The sequence below is a fragment of the Haplochromis burtoni genome, unplaced genomic scaffold (genome assembly GCF_018398535.1).
Source record: "Haplochromis burtoni strain Fernald_Lab_line unplaced genomic scaffold, NCSU_Asbu1 Contig_10, whole genome shotgun sequence".
In the NCBI taxonomy this organism is placed as follows: Eukaryota; Metazoa; Chordata; class Actinopteri; order Cichliformes; family Cichlidae; genus Haplochromis; species Haplochromis burtoni.
In genome coordinates, this window is record NW_024582371.1 from 3,175,574 (window position 1) to 3,199,875 (window position 24,302).

Below are 24,302 nucleotides of genomic sequence, written 5' to 3' on the forward strand. Positions count from 1 at the left end.
GAGAGAGATTTTTATATTTTATTCCTTTAATTAATTTATTCCTTTTTAATTTTTCATATTTATTTCCTATCTTATTCATAGCCTTTTCCTTTTTTGTTTTCTTTAGGTCACGAGCAGTTGTCCAAGCATTTCACTACATATCGTACTGTGTATGACTGTGTACGTGACAAATAAAATTTGAATTTGAATTTGAATTTGAATTTGGCCCTCAACATGTATGTTTTTTTTTGTGTGTGTGTGTGTTCCTTAAACTAACATGTGGACCATGGAAACACTTAAAAACATGAATTTGAGAGGAAAGTTTTCTATAAAAGTTGTGTGCGTGTGTGTCTTTTTTTTTAAATAGTTTTCTATGATTTCGACACCCTTTTAAAAATGTAATCTATTTTACTACCCACTAAAGACATTACTGTGTAAATGTTGATATAATTTGTATATCTGTATTTATTTATTAATGAATTAAAAAAAAATTAATCCAATATAATTTATATACCAAAGGAGGCAACTTTATTACGACGCTATTTTGGGTCGTATCCCACCTTCTGACGTGCGATTGGCCCTAATGCATGAATGGGGTGGACCTTGTATGTGACTAGCTAGTTAAATATCCAATTAAAATGTAGAGCTGGTAACGTCACTTGTTGAGGACCAATAGAAAATCGGCATGGTTGGTCATGGGCTTGGTTTTATGCCTGTTTTAACGCCTTAACTGTCCTTTTCCCCATCGCCTTACGCCAAGGGTAGGGGGTGTGCATAGGCAGAAACTAACCTATGCTTAAAACTTTCTTTAGTGAAAGTTCATACTTACACTTTTGTGTGTTTTATTTCTCCATTCACCCGCTTATTTGAAGCGCGTGGATTTTTTTTTTCACCTGCTCTTTTTTTTAATACAAAAAGCAACGTAACTGTTTAAGGTAAGTAAACCCATTTTCCTTATATGATATATATATATATATTTTTATCTAGTGGTGTTCGTGGCTCTAAACAGTAAATGATGTGTTGCTATCAGCCAAAAAAATGCTACCAGTTTTAGAAATGGATTTTTAGCTAGCGTTAGCTTTGATTGCTAAACAGTTTACGTCGTCAACAAAGAGTAGTTTGTCATTTTCTGGTTTCTCTAATGAAGTATGAAGTTTAACTTACATAGTACTTACAGATTTATGTTGTTGTTTCACTCTTATCTTTATTGTTTAAACTGTGTACTGTCACTTTGGTTTGCTGTGCCATGCTTTGCGTTAGCTCTCCTTTGGTGTGTATGGCAGGGACATGTCTCGACATGACGCCGGTCCTTGCCCTGACATACACAAGGCCTGCTGCTGTGATACGGCTACATGTGGACTCACAAACTAGCACTAGAGCTGTGGAACTCGTGTTTTACACACTTTTAGTAGCAGAAATGTCGCTTTAACTAAAAACGGAGAAACTTTTTGAAGCATATCCCTGTTCTGTGTTCGTCTCATTTCGCCTCCTGTTTATATACAGTCATTGCTCCTGTCCAGTCCAGTTTAGTCCAGTTCAGTGACGGGCATGTGTTAGCGGAAGGCTTGTTGCAGGATCTTGTTAGTAAACTACGCTCACTGCATTTGTTTAACCATTTTTGTTTCGGACTAGATGTCCTTTAAATACACCAGTCTAATATTTCAATTACGTAGCAGACAGAGCCTTGCCTTATTAAAGAGACTAATGTTAGAGACTTATGTTAATACTTTATACACAGTTTATGGTCACACAGTTAATTCCAGTGTATCTTTTGTTTGTTTGTTTTTTTACTGTATCACTAAGTTTTATTTTCATGTCTGTGCAGATGATTGACACAGTAACAGGCCCTGTGGCACAGCCCTTTGCAGCCCAGCTGAAGGCCCTGATTGATCTGGAGGGCCGATACCAACCAAAGCTGAGTGGCTTGAGGTTCATTGAAAGCGCCCAGGACAATGGCCTCAGGATGACTTCCCGACTCAGGGAGCTGGAGGTGAAGGACCTGCTTTCACTGACCAGGTTCTTCGGTTTCAGTTCAGAGAGCTTCTCGCTGGCTGTCAGTTTGCTGGACCGATTTCTGTCTGTCATGAAGGTTTGTAAATGCAGTACATTTTGCTTACTTTCTTAAAATCTTAGCAGTTGTTCCGTTCTCCAATATCCATTTCCCCATCTCCTACAGATTCAGCCAAAGCACCTTCCTTGTGTTGGTCTGTGCTGCTTTTACATCGCTGTGAAGTCCACAGAAGAAGAGAAGAACGTGCCTCTGGCCAATGACCTGATTCGCATCAGTCAGAATCGCTTTACAGTGTCTGACATGATGAGGATGGAGAAGATCATCATGGAGAAGCTCTACTGGAAGGTGAAGGCCCCCACGGCCCTGCGCTTTCTCCGCGTCTTTCACAGCCACGTCCTGGAGCAGCTCGACGCTGAGAGGTAAGGACAGACGGTCACACCAACCTGCAGGGCTGAGCTATGACTCAACGAGATTATATTTACTCTACTAAAATGTGTCTTCTCATATTTGGTTTGAAAGCTAACACTAACCAAAAATATATATATATATTTTAGCCAACAGGCACAGTCCTTTTTGAAATCGTGTAGACTTTTAGACATGTGACAGGGTGTTAGAAAACAAATATGCAAGTCCCCTCCCTTTTCAAACGTTACCTTTTAAAAAAAAAAAAAATAGAAATCCTTTTGGTTGGCTTTTTTATCACTATTTATGTAAGCTGTACTTCACATTCAGTTTGCTTTGACACTAAAAGCATTTTTTCCCTTTAGCATGAAGATCCTGAGCCTTGAGAGACTGGAGGCGCAGCTGAAAGCCTGTCACTGCTCATTTGTCTTCTCCAAAATAAAGGTAAGCCAAAACAACTACTCTCTCCACATTGAAAATAATGACTTATTTCAATGCTTTTCTGCGCTTTTCATTAAAAAATCAGACTGCTTTTGTCTTGTACACTTCTCATTTGTTGTTGTATCTCAGGTATGTAGGTCATCTGCGTCGATTTGCTTTTAAATGTTATCATAGTTTCTACTTTTTTTTTTCTTTTTTTTAACAAGAGACTGTGTTTGTGTTTCTGTGCAGCCATCTCTGCTTGCCCTGGCTCTCCTGTGTTTTGAGGCCCATGATGAACATGACCCAGAGTACCTTGACAAAATATCTGAGGCCTTGAGCAATCTGCAGCAGCAGCTAAATGTAAGTCCAGCTCTGAGCCTTTTGCTTTAAAGAATATATACGAGCAGTTCAAACTAATCCTTATTTTAAACTGGGCCTCAGAAGACACAAGCCCTTTATGCCAACGTTCTTCTGATTGGTTGCCCCTAGCAGGCAGAAGGTTTAAACAACAGGTCAGTGGGACTTGTGTGCTCATGGCTACACCCGTGTGCCTTATTAGGAATAGGTCCATCTTATCAACATACAGGTCAGAGTAGGAAAAACTGTCAAAATGAGCCTTTGCTCAACTCAAACCAAAATGGCTTGTTTTTAACATTATTGCATATTAGTGTTTTTGTCACAGTTAATATAAGGTGGTGATCCATGCAGTGTAGCTTAATGAATTTTAATGCTTCTTGCCAAGTGTTAAGCAGAGAAAGATGTGACTCCTCTTTCCTGCAGATCAAAGACGGGGATCTGGTTTGCATGCGGGAGCTAGTTGGAAAATGCTTGGCTGAGTACGCCACCACTAAGTGCTGCAGGCCAAACGTCCAGAGACTTCGCTGGACTATTTCAGGAAGAACTGCACGTCAGCTGAAGCACAGCTACTACAAGATCACTCACCTTCCCACCATACCTGAGTCAGCTTGTTAAAACCTGGGCGTCCAAGTGGGTGACTTGACATGGAAAGAAAAATTACAACATTACCACTGTTACATCTTTGTCCTCTGACTGGATGTAACATGCAGTATGGTCACCCACTTACAGCTCCAGCTTTATTTTCCTTAGAGACCTTCATCTGTGATGATGGATGTCTTTAAGGAAATGCCCCCTTTTTTTTTTCTTTTTTTTTTTAAAATCCCTTAAGTTTGTATTCATATGTTGATCAGACACACATTTTTCTTTCCCTATGACAAGGAGTAATTCTTCCTCAGAAAGGTTGAAGTTTTACTTTCTTGGTTGAGCCGTTTGCACAGGTGTCTTGTATGTTCTTGTTTAAATCCGTACCACGGTGTTTGGTGTTTCCCTGGAACGGGTTGCTGGTTTTAAGCTAATAAGTATAGAACCACCTAGGTCCTCAGTCCACCATGTGGAAGAGGAGGGAGAGGGATTTTGTGAACAGCAAAAAAATTGAACCAAAAGATCGGGCCCAAAGTCCTTCACTCCCACCCTAGGTTGCTAAGCTGTCCTGAATGCACACTCCTACCCAAGGTGATGAATTTTTTTTTTGTTAAGGCGAGGGAGCTCTGGTTTGTACCAGGGAAATGAAGCTAGTGATGATCCTGTTATCTACAGCTCATCAGTGTTTGAGATGAAACGTTACCAACGGTTACAGATGAGTTGTTTTCACCAACTCTTAATTTGTGGACACCGTGTGAAGCGCCACAAATATACTGAGTTAAGTTGTTAGTTTTTTAGAGAGCACTCAGAAAACCCCAAAAAAGGTCATTGCAGTGGAAATTCAGGTTGAAATTTATATCGCATTTTCTGTGCCAGTTTCCCTGTTTAGTTTGATTTTAGTGACAAAACAAAATGTGGTCTCAAATTCAAAATGACTGAATACACCATCTGATTAACCTATGTATTTGTACCTTTCAATAAAACTTTATTGAAAAGCTATTGCTGAGTGCACTTTGTTTTTATTAAAACATGTCAGAAAATTCTCATAACGAGAGTTATCAACTTCCTTTGTAGAGCCTTCCCACTCCCCACATCTGGTTTGCACAAAATCAGTCCTTTGAGGACGAGACCAATGATGTGACAGCCAGGCTTTTTAGTTCGTCTCAAGGCAAATTCTTGTCACAGTAGACCGAATGCATCCACTGTTGTTCTGCACATTGTGCATGATGGGCAGAGGTAACTCCTCAAGCATGTACTAGCATCATGGTAAGGGTCACTTCTGTAAGCTGGAAAAGTCTGGACCGCCACCGGCAAAATTCCCAGAGATCTCTGCACCGCTGAAGTCAAATCCAGGATTCTAACAAAGGAAAAAAGAGTCAGTAAGACATACTGCTGATTGTTAATCTGTAATTAAGATTTCCTGAGGATAGATGTATCTGAGTTTAAGAAACAGATGTAAGAAGACAAACTCATCACTGAGTGCTCATCTCAACAATTTCCAGAATCACAGCAGTAACACTGCAATGAGTGTTTAATAAAGTCTAAAGACACTTATTAGGTTAGTGATAGTAAATTAGCCACAGGTGTGCACACAAATGGTTGGTAGTCTCACTGTTAGCCCTGCCACAGACTGGTGACCTGTCAGCCTCTCACACAATATCAGCAGAGAGACTTCAGCTCATCCTGATTTGTTAATTTAAATTTAATTAAAATAGTTAAGAAGATGAACTGATGGATGGATTTCTTGATAAAGGGCTTTGAGGTTGAAAGCAATGCCTTCATTAACTTAACAGATCATCACCTTTAAAACATTCTCAGGAATGAGCTCTGACAGCCAGACTTTCAGAACCCCTTACAGGTTTCATTACGCAAAATATGTAATATGTTAAAAGTCAGTGACTCACACTGCCACATAATTGCAAGTTAGCAATGTCGCACATTACATCAGAAATCTCTGTCGTAATGAGGAAGACATTTTCCAATCTTTCCTTCAAGCTGAAGTGTTACTGATAATCCTACAACTCAAAGAGCATGTCAGCTGCATTTCTGAGAATTAAGGTGGCATGGTTATTTTTTTTCTCTTTAGCCTACCCAGAAATGACCATCACAGAGTTCCCTTGATTATTTCCCTTCATTATTTATGGATTTGCTTCATTTATAAGAAAAACCGATTTATCACAACCTGGGGACTGAGTTATTATTAATGGATTGGGAATGAAAACAGTCAGATGTCTATATTTCAACAATCCAAAACATACTCTCATTACACCTGTCCAACTGCATATCTAATCAGCCAATCACATGGCAGCAACTTAATACAGTTAGCCATACACACATGGTCAAGGTGATGTGCTGAAGTTCAAACTGAGCATCAGACCGAGGAATAAAGGTCATTTAAGTAACTTTTTTGGAATATTTATATTTCAGAAACTGCTCATCTCACAGCAATTTCCCCACAGACCCACCTGTGGGGTTTATGGAGAATGGTTTGAAAAAGAGAAAATATCCAGTTATTGGCAGCTCTGTAAGAAAAAATATATCGTTGATAGTGCAGGTCAGAGGAGACTGCCCTGACTGCTTCAAGCTGCAGGTAGCAGGAGCTTCAATAACTCAGTTACTACTTGTTACAACCAAGATGTAGAAAAGAGTTTCTCTGGAAACACAACATGCTGAAACTCAAAGCAGATAAACTACAACAGCAGAAGACCCATCCTGTCAGCTAAGAACAGGAAACTGATTCAAGCGGGCTCAAATTGGACAATAGTCTCAATCTCTGCTGCAACATTTGGATGGATCCACGTGGCCCTGTATCAAAAGTTCAGACTGCTGGTGGTGGTGATGGTCTAATGATACTGGAGATAGGCTGTGGTGTTTAAATTATGCTCAACTTGTACTAATGAGCCCACAGACCAAAACCTGAGTATTTTTGCTGACCATGTCAATCCTGTCATGACCACAGCGTACCCATCTTCTCATGGCTGTTTCCATTAAGATAACACACCATGTCACAAATCTCAAATCAATCAATCTCGAAGCGGTGTCTTGAACATGACAGTGGTCTCAAATGGCCTCCACGGTCACCAGATCTCAATCCATTAGAGTACCTCTGGGATGTGGCAGAACTGGAAATTCACATCATGAATGCTGACAAGTCTGCAGCGACTGTGTGACGCTATTATGTCAACATAGAACAAAATCTCAGAGGAATATTTCCAGCACCTTGTTGAATCTGTGCCATTAAGAATTAAAGCAGCCCTGAAGGCAAAATGGGCTCCAAACCTAGGCAGTTGTAAGATGTGTACCTAATGAAGTGACCAGTAAGTGTATGTAAAGCCTTTAAAAGTTTCCTTTTTAGAAGGTGGTCCTAACCTGGCTGAAAAAGTAGCAGCTGTGCAGTAGAAGAAATGTATTAGGATTACATGCGTACAATATACAACAGTCATTAGGATGTACAGTAGAGTCAACGGTGCTACAGAGGTCAGCAAATCAAACTCACCTCTCGCTGAAACCTCTCCAGAGTGAGTTTTCTCTGCATCTGGTCTTGGACCCAAGCATTCGCACAATACTCCCCCTCCAGCAGCGAGGACCAGCAGTTCCCTGCTTCTCTGTTGGTCTTCATCAGAATGATCCGGATAAGACATTTATCCTCTGAGGAAATGATCAGCAAAGCAAACAATGCATTAAGCTGGCTCTCATTAAAGTCTAATTTAGTAATGTCTCCTTTCTATTTGACCATTTCTAATTCAACAATGACATAATACAAAGGGTGAACATAAAGCCCCCAGTAACTTAACATAAGTAACATAAAGACATGAATGGATGAATATCACAACACAGCCAGTCAACAGCAATCGTTAGAGTTATAAGGATAGTTATTAATTCCCTTAATATTTCTGTGAGTGTGTCACTTACCTAGTGTCCATGTGGCCTCATCTGATACAGTTGTTCCAAATAGTTTTCCCTGGCAAAAAAAAATAAAAAAAATAAAAAATGAATAATATCCGTTTTATTCATATCAGCACACCTGGACCTGTTCTTGGAAGAGTTAAAAGACCTGCACATGACCAGAACAGGTCTAGCTGCGTTACAGCACAATACAGTGAAGTTACATACTCTTTACGTACACACAACAGCCCGACTGATTTCATTGTACGGTATCAAAATAGGCGACACTGCTGATTAACTGTGACGTGGACTTTTAGGTCCAACTGTGATAAGTATGACGGAAAGGGGCTACATGAATGGTCTTACAAGGCTGGATTGGGTTTACTGGTTAGTTCAGTCACTGGGTAAAAGAGGGTGAGAGTGGGGTGGAGCTGGAGGATAAACCAGGAATCGCATTATCTTACTTTCTGCAAATAAAGATCACAGCATGCAGGTTATTCTCGGGACCTGGGAGTCACTTTGGTGCCCTACCTTGAATATTTCCTTTCCCTTGACCAACAGCTCGATGTCTCTGGACCCCAGGTGACACTTGACCTCTTTAGCAGTGGTCCCGTGAGGCACGTTGACTTCAATGAAGACCTCATCCATGGTCTGGTACCAGGAGCCCCATGGCGTCTTGCAGGGGACGACACCGCTCCTCTCCTCGAAGTGTACCGACATGCTACGGCTGCACGCCGGCTCACGGGTCGGCTAACCTCCGCTGACCAGCTTCCAGCGTGAAACCGAGCAGGTCGAAGATACGCTGGAGGCTTGCTGTGCCTATTACAGTTACCTATATGTTTTTTTTTAACTTTAAAGGTCTGTTTTTAAGTTGGTGTATTTTACCTCTCCCTGTGGTGTTTTCCCTTCACAAGCTCCAAATTTCTTCTTCTTCTTCTTCTTCTCAGTCTCGGTGTCATTTCCGGTTGTGAAAATCACGGAAGCTGCAGCGCCATCTACTGCCTGATAGGATGAACCAGTAATTAGAAAACCTTGCTCCTATGAGACACACCATAGACTCTTTAGCTAGGATTTTTCTTTCTTTTTAATGTTACTGAAATGTCACGTGTTGTATTTATTTCCTGTTTTTAATGCTCCTATTTTAACTATTATTAGTTAGTTATTTTAACTAAATAAAGCAACTAAATCCGGAGTTTTTCTAAAAATGGAGTGGATTTTCTAATCTGTTAATTAGATTACTCTCCCTGCCTCGTTGTTTCCTGCGTCCATATGCATACCTACTGGTAACTTTAGCGACACATAAGCAGAAATCCTGCTCTGAAGTGGCTCTTTTTTCTTTTTCTTTTTTTTAATTTTATGAACTTGTGAAACCTGATTCAAAACCTAGGATGGCTGTCCCTTCATTAACTTTAGCTGCTTTTATCTGCTGGATGAGGTAAGTCCTGTCTGTGGAGTTAAACGTGGAGCAGAAAGCAGTGATCGTGCGAGTTTAAGGTTTGATTTTCTCTCTGCAGTCTAGGTAATGTATGGGGAAATGAAAAGATATACTCAGACAACATCACTCGCATTCTGGACAGACTTCTAGATGGTTATGACAACAGACTGCGACCCGGTTCTGGAGGTAATTTAAACTTTATGTCCTAATACCTTGCTCCTTCGAAATAAAGACATTATGCAACAGCACTTTTTGTGCTCTTAGGTACATTTTGCTTTTGTTAATTAATGTTGCAGGCGGTGTCACCGAGGTGAAGACAGACATCTTTGTCACCAGCTTTGGACCTGTTTCAGATGTTGAAATGGTAAGATAGTACTTCTGTCAGGAAGTGTGTATGTGCTGACTGTGGGAGATAATAGTGCTTCAGTGACCAGCCTTATGGGCACTCTGCCATGAGACCATCTAATGAGCTTTAATCTGTTTGACCAGCCCTATAACTCCGTTATTGATGGCCTCTAAATCAATATGACAACATGTCAGAGAGCGAGGATGGCTGAGTGGATTGATTAATGATTATCCGGGATGAGTGGCATCCATCACTGCCTCATCGTCTCCCCTCACCTTTCACTCTGTATTGAAATGTCGCCTCGGTCTTGTGCGTGCTGATGAATGGACGAAGATAGAAATTTCATTCTTGAATCTGGGATTGTAGTTGTGGGTTTTTTTTGTATCAAAACAATATTACGTTTGTGCCTCAGGAGTACACCATGGACATGTTCTTCCGCCAGATGTGGGTTGATGAGAGGCTGAAATTCGAGGGCCCCATTGAAATCCTGCGGCTGAATAACCTCATGGTGGACAAAATCTGGACGCCAGACACTTTCTTCAGAAACTCCAAGAAGTCCATTTCCCATAACATGACCACACCCAACAAGCTCTTCCGCATCATGCAGAACGGGACTGTCCTTTACACCATGAGGTGATTTTTCACAGTGAACGTGTAGTTTTGTTCTTTGTTTTTTTTTGTTTGTTGGAGCAGATCATCTTTGCTAAACACAAGACCAAATCAGAACATGTATCAGAGACTGATCCCAGCTCCTGCTTTCAGGCTCACAATCAGTGCAGAGTGTCCAATGAGCCTGATGGATTTCCCTATGGACGGCCACTCCTGTCCTCTGCGGTTTGGAAGCTGTGAGTATTTCAGACCAACGCTAACATCCAGGAATATCCAGATTGATAAATATGACCAAACCTTGAGCATGTTGATGTGATATTTTCTTCCTGTTTTAGATGCATACACCAGCAGTGAAATTATATTTACCTGGAGGAAGGGGCCAATAGCTTCCGTGGACTGTCCCAAAGAGTCAATGAGTCTTCTGCAGTACGATCTTGTCGGACAGACTTTGTCCAGGGAGATATTCAAATCAAACACAGGTAATGCAAAATAAAAAAAACAAACCTATTTTCACAAGCAGCTTATTATGGCCGTAGCCACATATACAAGCATAATTAAAAGATCCTCAAGTGTTTATTAATGTTTGAGTAGAAAGGGGTCAAATGAGTGTCTGCAAGCCCTGCACTAGTGTCCATTACTCCCCGCAGGAGGCTGATATATAAAAGCAAAGACTTCCTTGAGCCACCATCTAAGATGCTTAAGTGGTCAGGCCCTAATGCGTACCTTGCACCTTAATAGAATAGAATAGAATAGAATAGAATAGAATAGAATAGAATAGAATAGAATAGAATAGAATAGGCCTTTATTGTCATTGTACATGTACAACAAAATTCTGGGTGCTCCACATCAACTGTGCCGGAATAAAATATAAATAGTAAACCGCTTAAAAACCTTGTAAAACCCCAGTGGATGCTCAGGCGGGGTGGGGGGTGAGTTTTATGTGTGTGCATTTTCTCTTTTTACCAGGAGAAAGCCTCCCTGCTGTGAATCCAGCACATTCCTCGAATGGAGCAGAAAAGGATGAGGCAGGCTCCAAAATGTAGCGATGATACACATTTAAGAAACACAGAGTGAGACAGAGGACGTCTAAATAAGTGTGTGTGAGCGTGCATGATGCAGCACGTTTTCGGTCTGTGAATGTCTGCATGCATGTGTTCAGACAGAGCAGGGCAGCAAACACATAGTGGCACTGCATGCTCTCCGCCAGCCCCCACCTCACTGGCTCCTTCCCCCCTTCCTCTTTCCTTCCTTCCTTTTTTTGTCCCACTGTCTTCTCTCCTCTCTTCCTATCTCCTCTTTCTTTTGCTCCCTTAGACTTAGCAGCCTGTTCCTGTCCTGGCAGCATCAATAACTGGTTCTCTCAGCTGCTATTCCCTTTTGAAGGGCAAGCAAGGGCATCCGTTCTGTGCGACCACGCTCTGTCCCTCACACTCGCTGTCTTCTCACGTGCTGTTTATCTTGCAGGTCACTACTCTGTGCAGGTGGTCTATTTTCACCTCCAGAGGAAGCTGGGCTACTACCTCATACAGACCTACATCCCTCTTATCATGGTTGTCGTACTGTCACAAGTCTCTTTTTGGATCAACAAAGAGTCTGTTCCTGCACGCACAGTTGCTGGTATGCCCCCTCTTCCCTCATGCCCAGTTTGATCTAATCTCCCTCTGCATGTGTGATTCATGAATACTCTGCTGCCCTTCAGGCATCACCACAGTGCTGACCATGACCACCTTAAGCATCAGTGCCCGCCAGTCTCTACCTAAAGTAGCCTATGCCACGGCAATGGATTGGTTCATTGCTGTGTGTTTTGCCTTTGTGGCGTCAGCTCTCGTCGAATTTGCGGCAGTGAACTACTTCGCCACCTTGCAGGCCCACCGTCTGAAGAAGAAGGCAGCCAGACAGGAGAAGCTTGAGGTCCTGGCCACCGGCAGCGATGATGATGACACAGTTTCGGTAAGCAGTTTTCATATTAAAATGTAGAAAAGCTGTATATAACTTCTTTAAAGGGGAACCCTACTGATCTTTTCACCAGAGGGCCTGATAAATGACTCAAAAATGAGCAAATTTCATTGGGGTGAGAACAGAATGAATCCTCTTTAGCCAGCTCCTCAGCTCTGTGGGATAATGGTTACAAGCGACATTTACTGTTAAGAGCCAGTTTGGCTGGGGTTTACTGTGGGTAATGCAGTCACCAGATAGTGTTAAGAAAGACAAAAGAATCTGAACCACCTATTTCAATGCGTTTTAAAAGTCACTGTCAAGCACTAATGCTTAAATGTTTGGGGTCAATTAGAAATGTCTTGCTTTTAAAAGAAAACTACTTTTTACATTAAATCGATCAGAAATAACAAAAACTGATAAATGGAATTATTAATCATGATTTTTAATGCACATGTGGGTGGCATATCCAGCAATCGTGACACTAATGGCACTTTCATCATCTAATGCAAGTTTATAATGCTGAAAACATTACACTCACACTAATACAAGCGACGACACATTTAGTGAGTGAGTGTGTGAGAATTCAGCCCCTGTGCTTACACTGTAGTTTTAAAAACCCCACATTTTTGTAGAACAGTCATTATTCTTGATGTGAGAAATGAAGGCTATTCATGTGGGACCCTGACATAAAACCTCTGGTGTGTACTACTTCCTACACAGAACAGGATCGTGGTTTCTAACCTGAAAAAAAAGAGAAGTGGAGATCTGAGCAGCCGAGTCTTTAGTCTGAGAAACGAACACCTCACAGGTCCTCAACTGGCAGCTTCATTAAAGTGCCAGATTGTAGTGGTTGGAAAGAGAGTAGTACACTCCTTTGTGTGAATTTTCTTTTGGGCACAATTTCTTGTGTGGTATAATCTTCATTCACTTGGAAAAAGACCAAATTTATTTTTTCAGTTTGATTGTGAGACTCTAATCAACTCCACAGGGGCTCAAGGTCCAGACAGTCCTCAGTGGAGTTATCGTAAATGAGAAAAATTCTTTTTAGTGATAAATCAACCTTTACATTGGATAAACATAAAACAGGTAACATAAAATGTCAACAGAACAAACAGGCTTTTATAGATATTCCAATAAAATCATTAAATCAAGGATTTATAGTTCTAATTCCATCAGTTATTAATTGTTATATTAGAACAATTTGCTTTTCTTTCAAAACCATGGACATTACGGCGTAACCGTAATGCTGAGAGGTAGTGTAAGTCTCACAGTGGTGTAATGGAGCAATTCTAAATATGTAGTTTTGATTAACCTGATCTTTTAAGAGATAATCCATTTTTTCAGCAAAGCAATAAAGCAAAACTGTATACTATATGTTTTAAAGGCTATATCTGGGAATGCACGTATTCATTTTGTTGCTAAGGAGGGATATGTTGCCAAGATGCAGTGAGTTTCCAGTTATGAACATGGAGACTTGTATACCCTATAGGCTACATCTTTATAGCCAGTTTCATGAGTTGACTGGATAAGTGTTGTCTTAAAAAATTTTTTTTATAGGAACACAATGCTCAGTTACATCATCTTTTCCGCAGTGTATTTACAGCGCTAATAATGGCGAATCTTTAGGTATACAGAGCCTCTGAGTCTCTAGTTGATGCAGTGATGTTAGTGACGAGCAGACAGTCAGCAGCTGCAGAAGCAGAAAAAAGAAACCATGTCACACACACGGCTCTTTTTCTATGCATTTCCAAGTAGTCCCCCTGCCTCTTTCGCTCTTCTCACTTAGGGCACACCATGCATTAAAAAGTAATATGGGCTGTTGTGTACTCTCATCTCTGGGCTAGCTATATACTGTCTGCTTTATGCTAATACAGTAAGCCACCCCGGTGTCCTCCTGGGACCTGCCTCACGTGTAGATCTCATGGTTAGATGCTCGCTTTAAAAATAGCTTCAGTGTGAGAACAGAGAGCAGCTCCAGCACTCCTCCCCGTGTGATCTCACAGCCATCATATATGCATCCTCAAAACTTCCTGCTGCTTCCTATAGAAATGTAGAGATGCATGCCATGGCGAGAACGCTCCTGTGGAAACAAACACGGCTTGCAGCCTTGCATACACGACACTAACATGTTAGCATGTGTTCCCATTTATAAATTTGGAGGTTAAAAATCTGCCCCATCTCTCTTTTTTTCTTTTTTTTTTTACATCCACCCCCTCCCTTTCAGTGATTACCACAAAACCAACACTTACCTCATTTTACCTCTTTCCGCTTTTCCACAAAATCTTTCCTGCTACTCCCCCCATCAGTCGGACAGCAGCCCCCGGGAAGGCCTGAAGAGGAGAAACCACTCAGTGAGCCGCAGTGAGCCAGGAGATATTCCCCATCTGCCCATTTTTCTCCAGCAGGGCTCAGCCATTCCCCAAATCCCACAGCTGGCCGGCACCAGCCCTATTGATGCGTATGCCCGCATCCTCTTCCCCCTTTCCTTTGCTCTCTTCAACTTAATTTACTGGTATATCTATCTGGTCAAGGACACAATGGAGAAGCCCAGGTAAACATCCTGTTCTTAATTACACTGGTACATCTATTTTTGTCTATTTGTTATGTCTAATAGGGCAAAGGCAAAGTGTATAGAAGTCCAGACATTTAAAAGGTAAGTAATCATCAATAATTCGTGGAAAAAAACAAGGTGGAAACGAAATGCGTGATGCCAAGCATGAGCTTATTCATCTGTGCTAGAGAGCTCCATTTTGGTCCAGACACCACTAAGCACAAAACTAAGACACATCTGAGTACATCTGCTAAAGGCTGCACTTTTATTTCAGTACATCAGAGAGGAAATGGGCACCACTGGCTTTTGCCCTAACATGATAAATACATTTTCCAGTTCAAAAAAGAGTTTCTCTTCTTTCCTTTTCACGCTGCTTAAAATAACAGGTATAAATAAAAGACATTGATTTAAATTAGACCACAGTCCCCTTCAAGATGGTCTCCTTGAGCAGCCCTGCATCGTTCCTAGCGTTCCTGCTATTTATGGAGCTCAATAATCAAGTTCTAACCTTCATTTTGTGGATAATTACAAGCGACAGGAGTTTTTAAGCAGATGACTCCACAGAGCGCAGCCAGGGCTTTCACAAGGTTGGATCACAATGTCCTGAGAGGTCTGAGGGAGAACATGCGCCGTTGTGCTAACAGAGGATTCAAAATGCAGGGGTTTTAGCCACAGGACACAATCTGCACTCACTCTACCCCAAAATGAAATTTTACTTCAACAGTGCACCTTAACAGACTCACACATGCCAAACGGTTTGGACAGGACATCTGATCTGGGGAGCAATCTAAACATAGCGGGGGACATAAAAGTGGTGCAGCGCTGCACAAGTAGACTGTGGGTTTGCGGTTTTGAATATATTCGTAAAGATTATCCAGACAAGATAACCTTATGAAAAAGACACAACCTTTCAAATGTATTTCTCCTTGTTTACATCTCAATGTAAATGGTTAAATCCTACCTTCTGAGTCATGCTGAAAGCAGTGAAAATGGCTGACATAGAGTTGGAGGGTATCCGGCATTCTGCAGATGAAGTTAAAAACATCTTACGGTAAACAAAAAAAACGTGTACACGCATACTTAGTCCGTGTCTCAAAAAGCCACAATCCTGTCTTGCTAATATAATAGTTTCAGTGGAACCATAACTACCCTCAGTTTTTGTCAAACACTCATCTAGGCAGTAAAGACATCAATAATTTCTAATGCTGAAACAGCCCCGGGAGCTGTAGGCGAAAAAGGAAAAGAAAAAAAAAGGAAAAGGAGAATGATGTTAGGTGGCGTTGCTGCTGCATTGATGCCAGCACTGAGGCTTTTATCATCATCATCATAGATTTACAATACAACAACAGGCTGGACTCTCAGCTAACTTGAGAGGAAAGTAAGCATCACGCTCTGGTTTCTTTTAAGTACGGTTTACCTGAGGGAGGGTGGCTGTGTTAGTGACAACAAACCTAAGTTTACTTTGTGCATCAACCACACGAACAAGCTTCTCTTCTTCACTTTCCCACCTATAAGTGAGCCGCTTATAGAGCGCAAAGCTCCATGTCCAAGAAGGAAAAAGAGAGGTACAGTACAAAAAGACAGAGAGAGGCTGAAGGAGAGATGGTGGGGGAGAGATCTGTTATGTAACACTGGGGAGTGCAAATCTGCTCATCATGCTTCTCATGTTCCTGTCAGAGAATTTTTATGGTTGTTTTGTTTATAACGTTCTGCAGAATAATGAGAGAGACAAGATGGAGAGCATGAGAGCAGCTGCATCACATCTCTCCCCCTTTATATTTTCGCCATGTCTCTCGCCTGCTACTTTTTTCTTTTTCTTTTTTTTTTAAGGAGAGGACAGGGAGCACGGTAACAGTTTTGGCTGTGCAGTATACTGCAGAGAGAGCATCTCTGAATGTGGAAACAGAGAGGCTTCTGTACACTCTGCTCACCCCCCCCTCCACTCTGCTGTATTCTGGTGTTGCAGGGTTATGGAGCTAGACTGAGAAGACCTGGAAAAGGGCATGTGCAGCCTGAGAGACCTTCAGCATCCAGCCGGCTTCACCTCACCCTCCTCTGCCTCAGCGAACGAGCTCTCAGCATTCACTGTGCTCTCATCTGACAGAGGAAATGAATCAGAAATTCATTTATTCTCCCGCTGCACATCTATTCATTTCACAGGCTATGACCACTGCCCACTTGTGTTCTGATCAGTAGCTGAAGAGCCGCCCTTTCACCGGCCTCGGCCACTTTAAAACCCCACCGAGGCACACATGACAACTTCTGAGACCCCCGGACCGAAGCTGACGACACACACACACACACACACACACACACACACACACACACACACACACACACACACACACGGTATGCATGACGCCCACACACACGCACAAACCAAGAAACACATCAAAAAGATGTGGATGATATAATCTATGATGGCTTTAACTGGTGGTGATGCAACAGTGAACCAACACTTTCAGAAGCCTGCCCTCTACAGAAGCACAGCTCCCACTACAACAACATCAAAGGCAATTTAGAGGAGGCTGCATCCCTCCTTGAAGGCTCAAAAATGTACTGAAACCTGAAAAAGAAGAAGAAGAAGAAGACTTGTGGGCTTGTGTTTTCCACCCCACATTTCTGCTTTGGTGCTCCCCTTGCATTTCCAGAAGTACAGCAGGTCCTCTGGAAACACTGCAGGGAGGAGTACGATATATACCCATGTGTGATGGTGGTATTCTTTTCCTATTTTTGTATGTACGATGCATAAAAGATAGTTGTGGAAAGGTAGGCTCGTGTACATGTGATGGATTGATTCTGTTTTTCACCACTTAATATATCCGGTAAGATGAAAACAGAGGGAATAAAGTTGTTCTTAACTTAATCTGACCATTTTAAACTCTGCAGTTTTTTCCATTCTTCGACCTTGTCAGGAAATAGACAAACTCATCTGCCGTGTAATCAGCACGGAGAATAAAAGCAGCCTAAACGAACGCGGTTGTCGGTGTTTTCACTCCTGCCACAAACGCTTGTTTCTTCATTACGCACATTCACTTGTCCCTTTAATATTTTTCTCTGCAATGGAAACTGCTCATCCACCATCATCAGTCTCCACTCTTTGATCTTGGGCTGGCTGCACGCATGCGCCCCTCATTGGCTCCTCTGCACTGTCTGGAGTAAGTTGGATGTGCGCTCTCCTCACTCGCATCCCGAAGGCGCCTCAAAAACTGTTGCGATGGGGAGGATCAGGAAAAACCACTTTGGGATTTTGACTTTTTCTTTACTAGTGACTTTTGTGTGGGCTCAAAGGTAATCTCGTTTTTTGCGTCTGTGTGTCTTGCATGCGATTTTAGCTCTGTGAACGCGTGCCTGGCGCGTGACATTAATGCGCTATTTTTTTAATATGTGGTTCTTTTCTTGCATTACACCACCCTTTTCTCCGCAGCATCAAGGATATCAAAGATCCGAGCAATATGCCTCTGGTAAAAGAAACAGTGGACAGGCTGATGAAAGGATACGACATTCGGTTGAGGCCAGATTTCGGAGGTAACGAGCAAATTGAAAACGGGAATGTCATGTTTTCACGCCCTCCTGACGTGCGATACATGTTTAATGAATCGCAAAATCTGCTTTCATTTACATAATTATCCCTTCACAGTCAAATAGGCCTTTCCGATTAGCCCAAGAGAGATGATGTGCATATATTTCATATGATGATGGGGGGCTTTTAACGTGATCGATACCGCTCATCAATGTTTGATTACGCTGCTAAATAAATGAAATTAACACCATTTAAGCTCATCTGTGTATCAAGCGTGTAGGGTTTTTTTTCTTGATCGGGCTGATGATGCACAAGCCTTCTGTAGGTGCGGGGTTCGGAGAGGAACCTGCACTGGCGTCACGAATTTGTTAAAATTTACATGATGGTGAGAATAATTCATATCCCGTGTTAATGCCTCCTTTTTCACCACCCCCTTCCTTCCTTCACAGGTGCCCCGGTTGCTGTGGGGATGAATATAGACATAGCCAGCATAGACATGGTCTCAGAAGTCAACATGGTAGGTGAATCTTTATTATCATTACCGCCCGCTTCATGTTGCCAAATGTACCTGGCACGGCCGCTATATCCTCTGAAGTGAGCTATACTTATCATGGGGGCAGTATACGTGATGGAGCCAGGTCGTTAATTACATTTAGAGGTGGGGGGGATATAAAAAAAATGTGAAGGCTTCCGTCCCCCCTCCTACTACCCCAAACACATCATCGCCATCCTCTCTTCAGTCTCCGCATTTGCAGTTCTGGTGTGTTGCTGCATTTGAATTCAAAACACACACTCACTGGCGCACTCGGACGCACAGCCCCGGCTGCGCGCACGGAGAGAGCTGCTTCTGTGTGTGTGTGTGTGTGTGTTTGTGTGCGTGTCACTGCTTCACGTTGTCAAGCCTCGGTGCTGTAATTTTGTTGCCTCTCTCTCACACACACGCACAAAACACGCAAAAAAGAAGGAGACCTAGAACACCACCTTTCCTCTAAATGCGCATAATTTCGCTCTTTTTAATTCAACGGCCAATCTCATCATCAACCTCTACACAAGCGATCTCCCCTCTATTTGTCAGATGACGTCAGCAATTTGTTATTAATAAATGTATAATCACACGACGGTGGAAAAGAACCCCCCCACCCCCCGCACCACCATCACACACACACAAAAGAAGGAGGGTGTGTGTGTGTGTGTGTGTGTGTGTGTTTTGGTGGGGGTGCACAAAGATGTAGAACTTCTGGCGACTTTGGAAGATAGGGCAGATGGGGGGGGGGGGGGGGGGGGATTTAAGCAGCCCATGCAAGAGCACCACCTATTGATCCGTGTGACTGACAGACAGACGGACCACTGCAGCACACATGACACTGCCAAGCAGTTTAAGCTACTTCACTGCAAGGCTGTAGGGCATCAAAAATACTGTCTGCCTCCATTGTAAAATTAGATGTTTTGCTCAATGGGAGAGGGGTCGGGGGGGGGGGGGGGGGTTAATGAAAATATTAAGGCCATATTGAAGAAATCCGAGTGTGAGAAAAGATGATTTCTAAAGCAGCCTCTCTGCAGGGCAACATAATAGATGTGTTATATAAGAGCGTGAAAAACAAGTTTGCCACCAGGAATGGAAGGAGGTGTGTTTTCTATCATTAACAGAAGCTTTTTCTTTTTTCTTTTCCTTTTTTCTGAGCTGACGTCTAGTTCATTTTGCTTGTCAGATTTTGATTTGGCAGCCCGTTAAAGCCGCTGTGTCTGACGGTCGTTTGAAAGCGGACAGAGTGGGCTTTCTTTCTTTTTTTTTCAGCAGATAGATACGACAGTGATGTGAGTTTGCTTTGGGTGGGGAAAAGCACTCAATGGTCAGAGCTTCTCCTTTGATGGAAATGATTCATTTTGGTGGAGGATGCTGCCAGAACGGAAGTGCCTTGGGGGTCCGGGGAGATTTGAAATAGAAACCCCTCACCAGCTTCCGCCTCTCCTTGTCTCTCTCCCTCCCTCTCACTCCCTTCCTCTTTCCCTTCTCCATCCTTCCCTCCCACCACATTGACTGGATCCCTGGATGTGACTCTGGACTCAGCAGCCATGTAATCTACCTCTGCCTTGCTCCAAAGGGTTATCTTACTTAAGAACTAGGCATCTATGCAGGCATTCATCTGGAAAAAAACACTGCTTCATACATCCATGTGTGTGTGTGTGTGTCTGTGACAAAACACAAAAATGAGCGCAAACAGTGAATGGCGACTGACGTCATGCAACTCCCCGTGGCTATGAGAGAGCATTCATCTCTCTCATTTCTCAGAAAAGCTCTCCCTGCCAAATCGGCACAAGCGTCCCTCTGACACGACAGACAAATTTAGACAAAAAGAAAGGGAAAAAAAAGTCTAAGTTCTTGTGGACTTGTGCTACGTTGTGAAAAATCCTCCTTGCAACTTACATAACACGCTGGAATTTCCTCCTCCTCCTCCTTCTATCTTCACGTCCGGCTTCTCTTTGGTGCAGTAGAGGATAACAGCAGTTGACAAGATTGATCTCGGAGAAATCAATAATATCACCGTGCGCCATGATCACGAGGATGGAGTTGGTGACCTGTGCTTGGTGCAGGGCTGCTTTGATCTTCCTCATCAGGGGCAGCTTGCTTTTAAGATTAAAGTGCTGAGAGGGAAAACAACAAGGAGAGAGAGAAGCGAGGATGAAACTGGTGATGAAGGCGGCGAGGAGCGGGGTGGGAGGGATGTGAAGGTTACTGTGATCAGTTTCGGTATCTCCTCTAATGATATCTGCACACGTGGTGTGAGCTGAAGTAAAGTTGCTGCAGACCTTTGTGCCAGCACAGAAGATCAGGAGTGTCCTTCCTAAACGCACTGGCGCTTTTTTCCATTTTGACATCTAGTATTAGCACACGTGTGTATTCCTTGTCAGTTATTTTCAGCTTCCCCATTGAAATTATACAACCTTAAAACTTGTATCAAAACCCAAGATTTTTGTGGCAGAGTCACCTAATGAAATGGAAATTTTCTGCATGCTTGTGCATAATTCCCCACACTCTTTTGGAGGTCTGCTGTATTTTAAAGTAATCTATGGGACCTTTGTAGTCCAAGGTTTGGCTACAAACCAAAAGTTTGTTATGACTTTGGTGCAGGGTAGGGGGTTAAAAACAGAGCAAATTAGATGACTGCAAATGTGCATCATGCAGTCTTGTCTAAACAGTGTCATCAGAGATAGCCACTGGAAAAACAGGCATCAAACAATGTCCATGACATTGTTTGATGCCTGTTTTTTTTTCTTCTGCCTGTAATGCCAAGCTGGCAGTTAGAAGAAAATTGATTTTTGGTCATTTGTGCAAGTGATCAAAATTAAAATGAAGAATGCAGAGATGTTAAACTTGTAATAGTTAAGCTGATTTTGAAGGTGCTGTCCACCTTCACCATCTTCAAGATCAAAAAATGTTCTGCAGGCTACCCTCAGAGCAAAGGCTAACTTTCTGAAAGCAAAACTGAAAGTCTAAAGATATATTCAGATGGGAATGATTTCTGAAGAAGCTTTTCTAGGGATAAATCCAACTTCATCCAAGTCATGTCTGTTTCCAAATGAATGCAGTTTGTGGAGGGGAAGGAAAATGGAGGAATCAGCTGTATGCAGGGCCATCTCCAGGATGTTTTCATAAGGGTGGCCATATGGGGGCCACTAAAAGTATTTGGGGTGGCACACCAAAAACATAATTTCCAGTTTTATTATGCTGTTGTCAAGCATAGGTTACCTGAAAAATATGACAACAAAGATACAAAAAAAAGGTAATAATCTGTGTTAATTGATTGACTGATTGACTGATTGGGAGTCCCATGCATCACTTTAATAATTCTCAGTATTAGATCGTGTAAGAGTGTGAACTGTTACCTCTCCAGGGATTGGCACCAGCTTTTCTGCAACCTTATTACATTATTACCAACATAGGACAGGAAGGGGAGGGCAGCAAATTTTGGGGGGTGGCCAATGCCCCCACCCCCAGTGGCACCCCTGGCTGTACGAAGTGATCTTGAAATCAGCTGTTTGTGTGCAGGCCCGCTTTCATGGTGGTGTGCAGCACTGGGTTGCAGACAGCTGCTCGCTCCTCTAATTAACGCTAAAAACGCCTCTGGTGGAGAATGAACTCTGCATTTTGAACGGGGGGTGGCTGATTGAAGCCATTGTGGCATTTTTGTTTTATTTTATTTATTTATTTTTTGCTCTGACATGAAAGCCATGGCGGTTGTGGGAATTGTAGTTTTGCTGCTCCTCTCGCTGTTTCAGTGCCTGTTCACATGTGTTTGTGCCACAGCTGTGAAGTAGTATACATGTATGTATATATATATATCTATTTGCACATTCTTGTGTGGTCTGCAGCACTGGCCTGCTCAGGCTCAAAGGTCAGCCATGTTGTGGGGCCATAAAAATGTGCAGGTCAGTTAGCGCTGTGGTAGCAGCCTCGCCTGCATGACATTACAAATGTGCTATTTTGAGAGGAAAGTGTCCTCCGAGTCCGAGGTGTGACCACACATCTTTGCTGGGTGGGCTGTGCTGACTCACTGGGGTTAGTGCAAAATATGGCACAGATATGATATCATGGCCGAGACCCCCAACCCCAACCCTACTCCACGGTTTATCAATGTCTGTCTGTCTGTCCTCTCCATCACTCATCTCCCTCACTTAGCAGCTGAAGTTTGATTTGCATAATGCTGTTTGTTTTTTCGCTGAAACCACAGATCCAGGAACCCAAACCCTGGTTACGGTGCATTAAAAAGTGTTCTGCACACAGCCGGTGCAGCTGATTAAATACAAGTCGAGTCTGTTGTCTCAGCAATGCATCAGCGCTGCATAATAATGCCTTCAGTATGCAATCCATATGTTGAGCATAGCTGTGCACTGCAAGGCAGGAATGCGGAGGAAGTTAAATGAGTATTTTCACTCCTCTTTTTTTCCCTCTTCTCCTTCCTGGTTGTTAATTACATGTAAAATACCTGAGGTTTGTGGTTGTTAAGAGGCACTGCCTGTACTATAATACTGTTCTCTGAATGTTAATTAGCTGGCTGTGAATTAAAAGATTTAAACAAACCAGCTGTGGTGGCTTCTGGGATGGAGGAATTAGTGGGGCGTGAGTGTAGCTTTTTATTAAGATCTTTATCCCGACTGGTGTGTTTCTTTACGTGAGTAACGGGATCTGGCCGTCAGATAACGGCGGCCGATGACCAGAGGGATGGGAACGGCCGTGCAGCACGTCCCTGTGATGCAGCTTCGCTTGTGTGTCTGTGAATTAGCAACCATTTTGATCTTGTTTGTCCAAACTGATCCTGTTCCATTTTATTTTCAGCTTGTGGAAAATAAGCTTGTGTTATTTTTACTCAGTGTTGCTATGACAACCCAGCCATTTCTTTTTCCTCTTTTTCTTCTTCTTTTTTTATATGGTGGATCCAATGAAGTCAAGGGAAAAAAGGCCTCTTTTTTTTGTTGATGAGACTTTTTTGAGGTTTTTCTATCACTTATATTCCAGGTGAAGGTTGTTTTGACTTTGTTTTAGCATTTTGTTTTTAATTTCTATTTCTCTCCATCCATTTTCTTAACTTCTTATACACCTGGAGTCCAGGTTGTGGCTGGTTCAAAGCCTCTGGACACTCTGAAAACCATCCCATCAACACAGAGACACAGACAGGTGTTCACATCACACCTGGAGTCAGTTTAGGATCAAGCACTTAACCTAGGGAGAGCATGCCTGGTCCAAACCTCCAGATCACCAGAAGCTTCGAACCCACAACCCTCCCTGCTTATCATCTAAGCTGATTAAAAACTGATCGAGCTTCTGCGTGATGAATGGCTTTTAAAAACCCACCTAGTTACCTAAATTTGCACATTTTCATTCAGATATATTCACACCTTTCTACCATTTAAATACAAGAAAGACTTTTTTTCGTGTTGCTGCTTCAATTCTTCTTTCTGCCTTTGCTCTGCTGAGCTTTCCAAAAAAGCTTAAGAGAAGAATCCAGGTTATCCAGAACACTGTCATTAGTAATGCTGAGTGGACGCACACAGTAACAGATTAATATGGTAAGCAGTATAATTACAACAGCGCAAGAACAACACTTAATCCTGCAGCTTTCTTACATGCATGCCGGCTCTTCTGCCTTAATGTTTAGTCCATGGTCACTTAAACTGTTAAACCTAAGGTACTGTAAAGAGGCACACGAGCTTTATGCTACACCTAAAGGTAAAATCTGGCAAAACATACATTGTTAAATATGG

The 24,302-nt window shown here is 42.4% G+C and overlaps 4 protein-coding genes and 1 long non-coding RNA gene across 6 annotated transcripts in view; 3 read left to right on the plus strand and 2 right to left on the minus strand.

Annotated features, from left to right (window-relative positions):
• The first annotated feature begins 657 nt into the window (after positions 1-657).
• On the plus strand, positions 658-4,753 carry ccng1 (cyclin G1). The gene is made up of 6 exons (XM_042212895.1): positions 658-914; positions 1,805-2,068; positions 2,156-2,409; positions 2,758-2,836; positions 3,065-3,175; positions 3,596-4,753. The coding sequence occupies exons 2-6, from the start codon at positions 1,805-1,807 to the stop codon at positions 3,785-3,787; spliced, it is 900 nt and encodes a 299-aa protein (XP_042068829.1). The 5' UTR covers positions 658-914; the 3' UTR covers positions 3,788-4,753.
• Positions 3,991-8,604, minus strand: nudcd2 (NudC domain containing 2). Its single transcript, XM_005921216.3, has 4 exons — positions 8,171-8,604; positions 7,667-7,715; positions 7,251-7,402; positions 3,991-5,111 (listed from the first exon to the last, which is right to left on the minus strand). The coding sequence occupies exons 1-4, from the start codon at positions 8,357-8,359 to the stop codon at positions 5,028-5,030; spliced, it is 474 nt and encodes a 157-aa protein (XP_005921278.1). The 5' UTR covers positions 8,360-8,604; the 3' UTR covers positions 3,991-5,027.
• Positions 8,605-8,616: 12 nt separating this feature from the next.
• gabra6a (gamma-aminobutyric acid type A receptor subunit alpha6a) lies at positions 8,617-17,491 on the plus strand. The gene is made up of 10 exons (XM_005921217.3): positions 8,617-9,074; positions 9,154-9,260; positions 9,371-9,438; positions 9,833-10,053; positions 10,183-10,265; positions 10,365-10,508; positions 11,494-11,646; positions 11,729-11,979; positions 14,274-14,518; positions 16,485-17,491. The coding sequence occupies exons 1-10, from the start codon at positions 9,028-9,030 to the stop codon at positions 16,501-16,503; spliced, it is 1,338 nt and encodes a 445-aa protein (XP_005921279.1). The 5' UTR covers positions 8,617-9,027; the 3' UTR covers positions 16,504-17,491.
• Positions 11,964-15,798, minus strand: LOC121812006. The gene is made up of 3 exons (XR_006052809.1): positions 15,480-15,798; positions 14,217-14,297; positions 11,964-13,657 (listed from the first exon to the last, which is right to left on the minus strand). It is a non-coding gene; the product is annotated as an uncharacterized LOC121812006 (long non-coding RNA).
• Positions 17,492-17,638: 147 nt separating the features above from the next.
• Positions 17,639-24,302, plus strand: part of gabrb2a (gamma-aminobutyric acid type A receptor subunit beta2a) — a 32,922-nt gene continuing 26,258 nt past the window's right edge. For both annotated transcript variants that reach the window (XM_005921211.3, XM_005921212.3), the window contains exons 1-3: positions 17,639-17,809; positions 17,946-18,046; positions 18,491-18,558. In XM_005921211.3, the coding sequence (XP_005921273.1) occupies positions 17,736-17,809; positions 17,946-18,046; positions 18,491-18,558 (243 nt within the window). In that variant the 5' untranslated portion in view covers positions 17,639-17,735. The remainder of the gene's footprint in view (positions 17,810-17,945; positions 18,047-18,490; positions 18,559-24,302) is intronic.